This window comes from Astyanax mexicanus, chromosome 22 (genome assembly GCF_023375975.1).
Source record: "Astyanax mexicanus isolate ESR-SI-001 chromosome 22, AstMex3_surface, whole genome shotgun sequence".
Lineage (NCBI taxonomy): Eukaryota > Metazoa > Chordata > Actinopteri > Characiformes > Acestrorhamphidae > Astyanax > Astyanax mexicanus.
In genome coordinates this window covers 27,969,584-27,983,502 of record NC_064429.1, presented here as the reverse complement: position 1 = coordinate 27,983,502, position 13,919 = coordinate 27,969,584, and the positions used below count along the sequence as shown (strand labels likewise).

At 39.1% G+C, this 13,919-nt stretch overlaps 1 protein-coding gene across 4 annotated transcripts in view; it reads left to right on the top strand.

The window, feature by feature from the left end:
• The window catches only part of LOC103021936 (regulator of G-protein signaling 3), a 63,812-nt gene that overhangs the window by 34,474 nt on the left and 15,419 nt on the right, over window positions 1-13,919 (top strand). For 3 of the 4 annotated variants that reach the window (XM_022667430.2, XM_022667431.2, XM_022667432.2), the window contains 5 exons: window positions 804-1,060; window positions 1,196-1,279; window positions 6,706-6,817; window positions 9,626-9,669; window positions 11,502-11,624. In XM_022667430.2, coding sequence (XP_022523151.1) covers window positions 804-1,060; window positions 1,196-1,279; window positions 6,706-6,817; window positions 9,626-9,669; window positions 11,502-11,624 — 620 coding nt within the window. Of the gene's footprint in view, window positions 1-803; window positions 1,061-1,195; window positions 1,280-6,705; window positions 6,818-9,625; window positions 9,670-10,204; window positions 10,214-11,501; window positions 11,625-13,919 lie in introns of those variants that run through there. The other variant, XM_049470513.1, reaches the window with a different exon arrangement.

Below are 13,919 nucleotides of genomic sequence, written 5' to 3'. Positions count from 1 at the left end.
TGGACTTGAGCCTTAAGAAAAAGTTTTTGGGACAGTACATCATACAGTAAAACACAGTGGACCAACACCAGCAGATGACATGTCTCTCCAAACCATCACTGATCATCAGTAAATTTTACATTTCATTTGGAAAGAGACACACAGTCCAAGCTGCTCGAGGTCTAGTGTGAAGTTTCCACGAATCAGTGATGGTTTGGAGAGACATGTCATCTGCTGGTGTTGATCCACTGTGTTTTATTATCAAGTCTAAAGTCAGTGCAGTGTTTTCCCAGAAAATCTTACAGCACTTCATGCTTCTCTCTGCTGATAACTTTTATAGAGATGCAGATTTTATTTTCTAGCAGGATTTAGCACACTGCCCACACTGCCAAAAGTACCAGTTGGTCTTATATAATATTCTAATTTTCTGAGACATTGATTTTTGGATTTTCATTGGCTGTAAGCCATAATAATCAACAATAAAATAAATAAACGCTTAAAATAGATCACTCTGTGTTTAATACATCTATATAATATATGGTTCACATTTTGAGCTAAATTATTGAAATAAAGTAACTTGATGATAGTGATTAGTATATATTACATAGGTCGTTTTATTATATTGTATTTAGTTGCTGTTTCATCAAGACAATAATCTAATTAAGCTCATATATTCCAGTTCTGTTACAGTAGTTAAGGGGGTTTAGGTAACCTAGCAATACTTTTATAATCATGATTAAATCACAGTAATATCCAGCATCTTTGTATGATCTTCTATATCTTTAATCTAAATTGTATCTGTTTTTTTTTTTATTATTATTTAGGCCGAATCTATCAGTCCCACCCCTCTAGAGGGCTTCAGCAGAGCACAGGATACCTACAGGACCCAGCACTGGAGGCACGAGCCACCCTGCGCAGGTCTCTGAACAGCAAAACTGCCACCATACCCCCCTCAGCCTACCGACAGAGCTTCGCAAACTACCAGAACTGCACCATCGTCCAGTCCCATCTCCCCCACTCCAACTACGGCACTTACGTAACCCTGGCCCCCAAGATCCTCATCTTTCCCGTATTCGTGCAGGTACGCTCCCGTCCCCTCAGCCTGTTCATGCTGTCTTCTTATGGCCTGTTATGACTGTAATGAAATTAGATACGTCTGTATGATTGATACTCAATCTGCTACCATAGCTACAATTTTATTAATTTTGTATTGTAGCCGCTGGATCTCTGCAGCCCGGACAGAACTCTGCTGCTGTCTGAGGAGATGATCCTTCATGACAGCACACACATGTCACTTAAGGTAAGGCCAGAAACACAGTGTTTGTGCTCAAAAATATTTGCAGTCAGGAATGGGGATTTTAATACGTTTTTGTGTTTTAAAATTAATATATTATTATTGTCACATTTCCTTATGGGTCATTTGTAACAGCAACTTCCCTTTATAGTTGATGGGCTTTGGATGACAAATAAGCCAGTAGGGTTAATCTAAGACCCAATCCCATTTCACCACTTAGCCCTACCCCTTCTTTTCAAATGTAACCCTTCCCCTTGGAACAGAGTTACTAGCAGAAGGGTTAAAATCCTCCCTCTAAGAATTGGGACAACTCTTCAAGCACCCAAAACGTTATCAGATGAGCTAAAGTTTTATAACCTATCTGCTGGTTAGCTAGTTAATTTTAGGGTTCATGGGTTTATGGTACGTCTTCAGAAAAGGGGGAGATGATTCAGAAAATAATTATTATTGTCCATTCCGTGATTTCTCTATGATGGAATTAGCTTTAATTAGCTTTTATTTTATTTTATTTTTCCGTTACGCCTTAAAGGCTGCAGCCCCTGCCATCTGTTGCACCATTTAAGGTGGAACAGGAAAGTTAGCTAGCTAGCCACTGAGACAAACTACTACAAACCATTGAAACATAACAATAATCTATGGTAAAATTGTGTTAATCATCACTTTTAACAAGGAAAATACGCTACTCATATTTGTAGAGTTTTTTGGTCGCTTGTTCCAATATCTTACCAGTAAATCTCATACCCTTAGGTTTGAATAAGCATCTGAAAAATCTTTATTTAAAGGTCTAACAAACCTTAACCCTTTCCCTAACCTACCCCTCCAGCCTAACTAGAGAAGAATCAGGACACCCCTACTAGGGGTGGGCGATATGGCTCTAAAATAATATCACAATATTTTAGGGTATTTTTGTGATAACGATATACTTGGCAATATAGGAAAACAGAAAAATAATTCATTAATTTGAGGATCACAGTATAATAGTATAACAGTATAATCATAATGTGGCAAAATAAATAATATAGCATAAAATGATATAATGCAGCAAAACTGCAAACAAAAATAAAATAAAACAATTATACAATAAATAAACTTAAAGCTTCACTGTAAATAATAGACTACTTATAATACAAACCTTCCCTATTATCACGATATGGATTTTTAATATCATGATATTTCTGTGTCACGATATATTGTATACAATATACTATTGCCCACCCCTAAGTAAGTAGGGCCAAGGGGTGAAATGGGATTGGGCTTGAAAAGCCACCACTTTGGAAAAATCAGGTTTTAGTAACTAATGCATTTATGTATTCAGACTGCACAGACATATGCATACTTTGCAGACACAAGAGCTTAGAAGAGCTGTTTTTCAGACTCAATATGAAATGAAACCTAATCGCAGAATGAAAGGCAGCTGATTGGACGCATGTATTATTCAGAATAATGGCTGATTTGGATCCGAGAGGCTGTTAGCTCAGAGGGAGCGCTGTGAAAATTGCCTCTCCTGGGCTGGGTGAAATACACGAGGAGAGGATTCGTTTAGTGTCTTGATTTCTAGCCTTGAAGGTGACCCTCGTTCTTCAGCCGGTGGTGTCTCCTTTCCACAGAATTGACATTTTGTGCGCCGTCAGGTTTTTAGCTGGTTCTCATGATACCTCTCCATGAGGAGGCTAGACTCTTGAAACAATGAGACGCATGAAACGTTACCTTCTGCTTTAGATCCATTTCATTGAGCAGTTGTTTGAGACGTGGAGGAATATTAGTCTCAGCTCGAATATTAGTCTCAGCTAAGTCTCGAGCTTGTCCAGCTAAGGGAAGGAGACACCTGGGTTCGGGTTTTTGGTGAGGCGGTGGTGGTGCAGGCGGTGGCATCAGCAGCAGCTGCTGAGAATCCCTGGGTTTGGGAAGAACTTGACCTCTAGATAACACAGCTTGACTCATATTGAGCAAAGATAAATCTCAAAGCTGGACAATAGCCACTCTGATCCACTTTGTATCTATGCAGTGCTCCCTTCCCTCGGCGGGTCCCCTCGTAGCGCTTTCTCACAGCTAGCGCTGCCGCTAACTGACCTTAATTCTGTTTGGAGACCTGTGTGTGTAACATGCTGAGGAGTTTGGCATTTGTAAAAGTGTGTTTAATAAGGATGAGCTGTTCATCACTAGCGCGCATTCCTCTAGTGTCCTAGCGCGGGTGTATTTGTGTGTGTATAAGTGTGTATATGCGTGTGTGTGTGTGTGTGTGTTTGCCTGTGATTTGGAGCTGCTGAGTTTATTAGCTTGGCTCTGCTCCAGGCCGGAGCGCGGATAGAGACAAACATTTAGAAGCGGCCAGCTGGCTTTCTGTGGGAATCAGAACAGAATGGTAATAAAGAACTTTGCTATGAAGCATCCAGGACCAAACCATCTACTCTACTGTACCACCGTTAATGTTTAAAATCTCTACTGTACATAATTGTGCCTAAACATTAAGACCATAATAAGCATAATATGCAGATGTACAGATGTATTAGAGGTTATCCTGACGTCAAATTTTTGTCATCTGACTTCAACCTGGTTTTTCCTATATTGTAAATTAATCAAAGGAATACTGAAGCAGGGTTCACATGGGTCCTTAAAAAGTCTTAAAATGTCTTAAATTAAAATCCTAGTAATTAAGGTCTTAAATTGTCTTAAATTTAATGGAAATTTGCTGTAGGTATTACATTTTCAGACGGTGCATTTAATGCCAGTGGGAAAACACAGTGGCCCACAGTGAACCTCTAATCTGGGGAGAGATGCTAGCGAGCTAGCTACGTTACTGAGGAGAGAACTAAGGTAAGCGAAGAGCTAGCTAACATTAGCGGCAAGCTAAGTACTTTACCGTGGAGAGAATTAATGTTAGCGGAGAGCTAGCTAACATTAGCGGCAAGCTAAGTACGTTACCGAGGAGAGAATTTGTGTTAGCGGAGTACTAGCTAATATTAGCAGCAAGCTAAGAACATTATCAGGGAGAGAATTAATGTTAGTGGAGAGCTAGCTAACATTACAGTCCGAGTTAGCTCAGCTACCGCGAAGAGAACTAAGATTAGCTATTGTAAGGTTTCCAATACAATACATTTTCTCCCAAAGAAATTTTTACTACATTTTGGGATCTTAAATTATATTTATCAAGGTCTTAAAATGGTCTTAAAAAGCATTAAATTTAACTTTTAAAATGCAAGGGTGCAAGAACCCTGTGAAGTTATCCAGACTATGAAGGAACACATGGAATCAAGGAATCATGTTGTAACTTAAAAGCGTTAAACAAACCAAAATACTCTGTGAAGAAGCATTTAGGTGCTTTTTCTGGGGAGCTGTTAACTTTTAGCAGTTTCTGAGACTGGTAACTCTGATTAACTTATCCTGTACAACAGAGAAAACTCTTGTTCTTCCTTTACTGGGCCGGTCCTGATGAGAGCCAGTTTCATCATGATGTGTTTGATGATCTTTGCAAGGGTCTGCACTTGAGGATACTTTCAAACTTCTTGAAATGTTTAAAATTGACTGACCTTCATTTCTTAAAGTATTTTTTTTCTTTACTTAGTTGAGAAGTTCTTGAAATAGTATGGAGGTGGTTGTCTAAATGCCAATAAAACAGCTCCCCCTACAATAAGAGCTGATAGCATTAGCTAATTTTGTGCTAATTGTAGCTTTTTTAAACTTTATTCAGTCCCAAGGAGGAATTGACACTGATCTGGGTCCCAATCCAGTACACCCCATTTAAAATGCTCATATAGGTCTCACATGGATTGATCGTGGGCAATAGGAGATGCTCCAACCTAATCCTCTGGCCATAATGATTTGGACCTTTGTCGTAGTGACCTGAGGATTTGTCCTACGTCCAGTGTGTTCAGTTCACTCTTCTTGTATACTATATATATATATAAGAGAATACTATATAAGAGAATAACTATTATTCGATTATAAGACTACAAGTGGTCTTAATGTTTTGGCTCATCAGTGTATAGCATCACGTACAAACACACATACTGAAACAATTAATAGTAATAATAATAAAAATAATAATTTCTATGGAAATTTTTTCCTCAGTCTGTGCATGGGCATGTTCGGATACCCACAAGCAGGACACATTATTTAGCTTAATGAAGTATTGATTAGGTATTGGATGAAGCTGCAATTGGATACTAACTATAAATGCTGGATGCCTGGGGGGACTAATGGTTTAGCTAACACACCATGACCATGATCATGTGAGATGATTGATTTTACTACTGTGTATTTGGATTTAGACTAATGTTAGCATTACAACATTGTGGCTTCTGTTTTAATCTGTAATTCTAACTATACACTATGTGAACAGGGATTAAGCCTAACCACTGAGCGTATCTTCATTTTAATAAAAAGATCTCCATTTAAAATACTGTGTAGTCCAAGACTAGGCTTAATCCCCTGTATGTGAAACCACCCATATACAGCTCTGGACTTTTAAGATACCAGTTTCTCAGTCAGTTCTCTGATTTTGCTATTTACAGGTGTAAGTTTAAGTAAAATGAACATTGTTGTTTTGTTCTATAAACTACAGACAACATTTCTCCCAAATTCCAAATAAATATATTGTCATTTAGAGCATTTATTTGCAGAAAATAAGAAATGGCTGAAATAACAAAAAAGATGCAGAGCTTTCAGATCTCAAATGATGCAAATAAAGTTTTAAGGGTTTTTAATCAATATTTGGTGGAATAAACCTGGTTTTTAATCACAGTTTTTTAATGCATCATGGCATGTTCTCCTCCACCAGTCTTACACACTGCTTTTGGATAACTTTAAATCCAGCAGTTCAGTTTGGTTTGATGGCTTGTGATCATCCATCTTCCTCTTGATTATATTCCAGAGGTTTTCAATTTGGTAAAATCAAAGAAAATCATCATTTTTAAGTGGTCTCTTATTTTGAAATCAGATATACTGCTTTTGGAACTGAACCACTGTACTGTTTATATTCATTCATAAACTGTAAATTCCTCTGTTAAATAGAGTTTTTACAGCCTGCAAACACACTCACTGCTGAGACGTTTTGAATCATTTTCTTGGCTACAAACTACAGTAACTAAATTTGTGTCCTTTTTTTTCCAGTTGGCAAAACTGTACAACTAGCGTTAGATCAGAGGCAAGCTTCTACATTTAAGCAGATCACAGAGCATCAGAGCATATTGTCTTATTTAACATCGTCAGTTGTGCTTAATTATACATTCGTGTGTGTATTGTGTCCTCCGTTTCTAACAGGAGATAAAAATCCAGCGCATGCATAATGCAGCGCGAAGCAGGAAAACGAATTGGACGTGTTGAGTTACTGTACGGAGTCTCTCTCCACTGAGTGAGATTGACACAAGCAGGCCAGTCACTATGTGATGTTTGCAGGCTGCTTTTTCAAGCACTGTCTCTCTCGCCCCCTGTAGGCCACAGTGTTTATCTACACAGACCTGATACTCCTGACCAGAGAGGATGAGCCGGGCCGGTGCAATGTGCTGCAGAGTCCACTGTACCTCCATCAGATCCAGCTGCAGGACGGTATGTCTGCTCACATCTCTTATTTCAATAACTGCATCATGTGCAGTTCTTATCTGATCATATTATAAACCCAAGGATGGGTGGTTTTGGCTTTGTTTTGTAGATGTGTGCAGTTAAGGTTCCTGTGGGTGTGTGGTGGATGTAACATTTAAATATAAGTAAATATAGTTAAAGCATATTATAAAATCAGACCAACATAACACAAGGAAACTCAACATTTACGTTTAGACTTATAATTGTATTTCTGCATCCCAGTTTGGACAACAACTCAGTTTAAGTGTAGCGTCAAAAACATTAGTTAAGTATTAATTAATTCCGTAAATATTTTGTGAGATGTTTAGTCTGTGGCTTTTTTGACAATAGCAGATGGAAATCTGTAGCATAGCATTGCATATTAAGGGCACTCCTATATAGAATACACGCAGAGAGGGTCGATAGGACCAACTCAATAAGTATTGATGTCAGACTGAGAAGATGAACCACAAAAAATGTATATAGTAATATACAATACCAGTCAAAAGTTTGGACACACCTTCTCAAGCAATGTTTTTATTTATTTATTTATCCAATTATTTTTAATTCTTCTTATTTTTCCCCCAATTTACACGGCCAATTACACAACCCACTCATTAGGACTCCCCTTATCACTAATGATGCCCAGCACATGCCTCATCTGATACATTTAAAGTACTTTTCAAACTGCTGCTTATGCAGCATTGCTGAGTAGCATCACAGCACGCTCGGAGGAAAGCACAGCAACTGGGTTCTGATACATCAGCTCACAGACGCCTTGTGCTGATCGACATCACTCTTTGGAGTGATGAGAGGAAAGAGCGCCATCTACCCACCCAGAGAGAGCAAGGCCAAATGTGCTCTCTCGGGGCTCTGGCAACTACATGACCAAGACTCGAACCACCATCAATCTCCTGATCATAGCGGCAGCACTCATAGCCCCCTGCTCAGATTTAATATATTGTCAAAATCATTATTAAAGCTGCAATTGAAATTGAGTAAATATTGTGGGCTTTTTTGATAATAGCATATTAGAGCGCTCCTACATAGAATACAGGCAGGAAGAGTCGAAAGGATGAACTTAATATTCGTTGATATCCAAACTTAAGATGAACAACGACAAAAACAATATTGTGATGTATGGTACCAGTGACAAGTTTGGACACACCTTCCCAATCAATGTTTTTATTTTTTATACTTTTTTTTCCTACATTGTTAATGAATACTGAAGTGGTCCAGAATATGAAGGAACACATACAAAAATCATGTAGTAACTTAAAAAATGTTAAACAAACCTAAGTACTGTTATGTGAGGTTCTGTTAATTTGCTGTTTCTGAGCCTGGTAACTCTAAAGGAGCTTATCCTGTGCAACAGAGGTAAGTCTTGGAGCCCTATGCTCATTGCTATCTTACACCCTGCCAACAGTCTATTTTTCATACCTTGCTGCTGTGTGGTTTAAATAGCAGCAGCACTTGTGAATAAATCTACGCTGATGGGTGTAGTGGTCTGTGCTGCAGTGCTAAGATAGCAATCCGCCAAAGTCAGAGCACACCTGGCTCTTAAAGGGAATGGAAAGGGAATGACACACTGATTTGGTTCATTTCACATTTTGCCCAAAACCCACCTTTGATTAATCAAGAGAATTAAGTACAAGTCTTTTGTGCGTTTCCAGCCGCACAAGGCATGTACTTTTCCCATCGTTACGATAGCAAAGACACACTTACACGCCCATAAATCAAGCTGTGCCATGTGCTGTTGACAGCTTGCTATCTATAGATCAGTACAATATGGCCCTTGGTCTTCCTTTCCTTGGACGGCCCTGATGAGGGCCCGTTTCATCATAACCTTTTTTAATTTTTGAAGGTCTTTGTGATTGCACTTGGACACTTTTTTCTTTCTTTATTACACTCTAAATTAAGTAACAAAATATTGTTTTGTTATTAAGTCAGTAACTCAGTGTTTTATTTGTGATTTAGCAATAATTTAAAGAACAGCTGGACTTTACCCCCATTTAACTCCCAGTTCCAGCTGTTGTAAGTGTGTTAGCTTGAAGTTGAACTGTTTCAGTATTTATTGGAGTGAGAAATGGGGCTAGATGGCCAGCTGTGTGTATATGTATGAGCGTGAGTGTGTGTGCGTGTGTGTGTATAAATGTGTGTGTGTGAGAAAGAGAGTATGATGTATCTCTGAGTTGATTGTTTAAGAGAGGAGGGGATGTGAACGAGCTCCACCCTGGGTTATTTGTGACCGTGTGTTTGAGCCACGGCAGCAGTCAGGAAGGAGGCGGCAGGGCTGTGTGTGTGTGTGTGTGTGTGTGTGTGTGTGTGGGAGTGTGTGTGTGTGTGTGTGTGTGTGTATTAAATGAGAGAAGTTCCCTGAGACGGCTGCTCTGCTTCTCCGCAGAGCTCTGCTGTGTCTGCAGTGAACAATGGCCCTGTCTCCGGTAGGGCCCGTTCCCGGCTGCAGGGAGGGCCCGTTTTATTCTCTGTCTTCCTGATGATGGATAGAAATATCTGAAGGTGCTATAGCTGGCACGTTTCCCCTCTCCTGCTGCCTCTATGTTTAGAGGGCAGCGTTATCTCCCAGGGCTATATTTATGGCCCCCTCACTACGGAAGGTGCCATCATCGCTAATGGCTGTTTATTACATTAATGGAGCTTTTAGTGAAAAATGAAAGTGGAGCTCTCACAATAACCCGGCTTCTGTCTTACTGACGAGCTCATTTTCTCTCTCGCACTGTAAACAGTAGCTTTATTATTCTTTAACACAAACATTTCTCTTGTTTTCTTTTCCAGTTCCTGCAGATAAACTGCGACTGTACATCTCCTACAGAGTAGAGGTGAGCATTCACTCAGTTTTACATCTCTTTTCTCAGTCAAGAAACGACTTCTAATATTAGTTACCATATTTTCCGCACTATAAGGCGCACACTATCAATAAAGATCTATTTTCATACACAAGTCGCACCTGATTATAAAGCACATTATGCGACACTAGTAAGGAACAGAGGTGTGGCCATGTTTTCCTTCTAATTCAGCAGGTCTCGCCGCTGGATGGTGAGACCTGTAAAGCTGAGCTAAGCTGTAGTTCAGTAAGCAGAGCTGTAAAACAGAGCTGTAACCTGTTTATTTGGGTGATTAAAGAGCTTCCGTTTATTTACAGTAAGCTTAGATTAGCAGATTTCCACTAAGGCTAGCCGCGGTTAGCAGCTAATGTCGCCGACAGCGCTACACTGATGCGCAGGCTACATGTCGATAATACTCATCTCTGAACAGCTAAAAAGCTAGGGCTGTGGTTAGCAGCTAATGCTAATTCTGCTCCAGCAGTGCTTGCCAGGGTTAAAAGCAGATAAACTGCGACTGTACATATCCTACAGAGTAGAGGTGAGCGCTTAGTTTTACATCTCTTTTCTCAGTCAAGAAACGACTTCTACAAATAGTTTTTCGCACTATAAGGCGCACACTATCAATAAAGGTCTATTTTCATACATAAGGCACACCTAAGGTGCATTATGCGACGCTAGTAAGAAACAGGGGTGTCGCCATGTTTCCCTTCTAATTCAGCAGGTCTCACCCCTGGGTGACACTGGGTGACGCACTGGACCCTCTGGAGCAGCTTAAAGCTAACTATTTAAAGGGTTTTTAAATGGGATCTACAGCTCTAGTTTAGGTACGTAGGTTTTGGAAGAGGAAACAACTGTGTTTTAATGTTTGTGGTATGTTAGTTCCATAATGGTAATAGTGAACTTTCATTGGTTAACTATGGCAAGACACAGTTGAGAAGATGCCATTTTAGGGTCCCTTACAGTTATGAAATTAGGAAAATTATGATTTCTACTTATTTTCAGTGGCTCTCAAATTACCATTGTTTTAAGGGAGCAAAAAACATAGCAATAAAATAGCAAGCAACCTTTTTTCCCACAGTTAAAAAAAATAATCATCCATTTTGAAAATCTCGTTAAAACTGTTATTCTAATTATAATTTAATTTTATATTTGAATTTACCACCCAGCACTACTTCCAAGGGTTAAGTATAATCTACCGGTAATAAAATCAGTATTAATTCAGCACTACTAACTGTAGTCTTTAGAATATCCTCACTATTGACATTTTTCTTCGAAGCTACTGTGTGTAATATCATCATACAGTTCATTTAGTCACTGTTTAATATCATCAGCAGACAATTGACCCAACGCGACCATGTTACAAATGTTTACAGGATGTCAGCAGCGTCTCCATTAGACAGAGCGACTCTTAATTATACCGTGCTGTACGTCATGCGCGAGTGCGTTCCAAGCCTGGCGCTCAGAGCAGAGTAGACATGTCAGCAAGACAGACGGCTCCGTCCAACAAATACGCGGCAGGCGAGGCGAGGCGCTGAACACACAGCCATCTGCCCATCTCCCTGACAACATCTCACACACACACACACACACATGCTGACAGTGACGGTGACAGTGTGTGCTTCTCTTCTTTGCTTTCTCTCCTCTCTCGTCTCGGCCGGCGTGTAAGACAAAGGTTGCCAGCGCTGGACAGACAGACGCGTAATAAAACCAGGAGAATAAAAAGAATAAAAAGAACACATCGCTAGCGCCTGAATCAAATAAAGCAGACATGAGTGAATGATCAGTTTCTCTCTATCTGTCTTTTCTCTCTCTCTTTCTCTCTGTAGAGATCGGAGTGTCTGTTCAGTTTGGAGGCCTTTTCAGCCGAGCAGAAGAGAAGAGTGTACCAGTGCTTGAGAGACAACATTAACAAGCAGCTCACCCTGAGGGACAGAATGGGTCCAGATCAGGTACAGAACACACACATCCAAACACACACGCACACACACACAAATGCACACGCACCAGAGCTGTACGTCCCCAAGGAAATGCCAGATCTTAGCTTGTACTGAAAAGCCTTGTATCTACATTTTTGCAGTTTTTTCCACAATTTCATTTAATCTAAGTCTAGCAATTGTTCTCATCGTCTCAAAATTTCACAATAAATAGTTCCTTTAAAAGTTAGGAAAATTTTTAACTTCTTCTGTAAAGTAGATGTTTTGGCTATTCGTCTCAAATTTTCACAATGAATAGACCAATAGAAATACTCCAAAATCACAAATGAAATAGAATCTGTTTACACTGACTTCCATTTAAAGTTTGAAAGGCTCTTAACTTCTCTTCTAAAGCACAGATAGATGTTTGCTCATTTATTCTTTTTTTGTCTGCAAATGACAATAAAATAGATGTGATATGAATATACAAATGCTAGTTACAATATATAGGAAACTGCATATAAAGGGTTTGATTGCATTGTAAGTAAGTAAGTAAGATCTGGATTTTTGGTGATTTTCTAATCAAGATAATCTTCAGACTGATGCTGAGTGATAAAAAAATGCATTTCTTCACTCCTAAATTTCAAATTCAAATTAATGCAGCAAACACCTGTCGCATTCACCTGTTGAAGAGATCAAACAAAACCCTTACACTTATATTTACCGATTTATTTTGTGATCCAAGGATCCTAAATTCATCGTTTAAGCATCGTTATCCTTGTTTTTTTTTGTTGTTGTTTTTACTGTTGCAGAGAATATTTTCATTTACTACCACTTATGGACAGCTGAGCACGTGTGTTTGTTGACAAGCTAAAAAATGCAAAACTGGCATCTGAGGTGCGAAGAAGATGGACTAACATGGTAGAGTAAAATCCCTGTGTATAAGAGCAGACCGTACATCCCCATTCATTCATGGTGGCATTTTAAAGCCAAAATTGGCCAAAATGGAATCTGCCATCTTGTTTATAGAAAAATATAAAAGAAAATTGAAGCCTGATCGTGCAGATGTACCAGCGATGTGTAGCAAGCTCCTCCACCTCTCCCTGTACTATGAACGCACACAGCGAGTAAAAGTGATTTCCACACAATGATGACCCTGGATGACATGGAAATGGACAGGGTTAAAGGTGTTCTGCTGCGTCACTAAAAGCGTAAGAGGTGTTTTGGCTTTATTTTTCAAGCACCGTCATTCATGCCAAGCACTCTTGTAAATGGACTGTAGATCTTACACATATATGACTCTGCGAGAAAGTCAGCTTTGTGCAGCTCCACCAAAGTTATATAGTGCCGTAGCAGCACTGCAGCCTGGATTGACCTTTATAGAGGCACCATTCTATTACACTATTAGAGTCATTGTGCCGTAGGGGTGGGGGAATTTTTCGATTCTTAGATTCGGACGTGGCCAAAATCAGTTTAGACCTGCCAACGTTTTGCATAACGCATTTTGTACAATAGGCACACATTCTGACTTCCTAGTACGTTTGATCACGAGTTTTGCTCATGTTCTCATGTTGAGTTTGTGAGAGTGTTTGAAGCCGCTTGCACTGTTGTGCTGTTTGTGTTTAGCACAAATGCTAATCTATCAAGTTACTATTTAAGCCATCTGCTACATTCAGTCGCTTCATTTTCCTCCAAACTATTAAAAGAGCCACTATGCTGATCCTCAGACTCTCTCTCTCTATCTCTCTCACTTACTTGCTCACCCTCTTTGTCTCTCACACACACAGACACACACAAACAGACACACACACCTGATTCCTTGGGTATTTCATTCATCTCCTCCATTAAATCTCTCAGTTAAACAATATTCTCATTTAGAAAGCATCAAAACTACCCTGAGATAAACAAAAAGCATAATACTTTATTTAAACGCAAATCAAACACGGATCACTTACAACATTAAAACCTTAAACCCAGCTCTGTATATCGTCACTGTCCAATGAAAAACAAGCAACTCAGTTTTCTCGATTTTTAGTATACTACATAATTTGAATTGAATACACAAATTGTCAAAATTTCTCAATGAATGTTGCAATAGAAATTCTTCAAAATGACCTGAAATAAACTATTTTTAAATGGACTTCCACTGAATGTTCTCCTGTAAAACTGCTGTTTCGGAGATACTTGTTTTCATTGGACAGCAATGTTATACAAAACACTGTTCAGCCACAACATTTTAACCACCTTCTTGTTTCTGCTTTAATTTTAGCTGGTTTAAGTATTACCTTAACAAAAATAACTTCTAGATTTTTATATTAATCATTTGCTTTT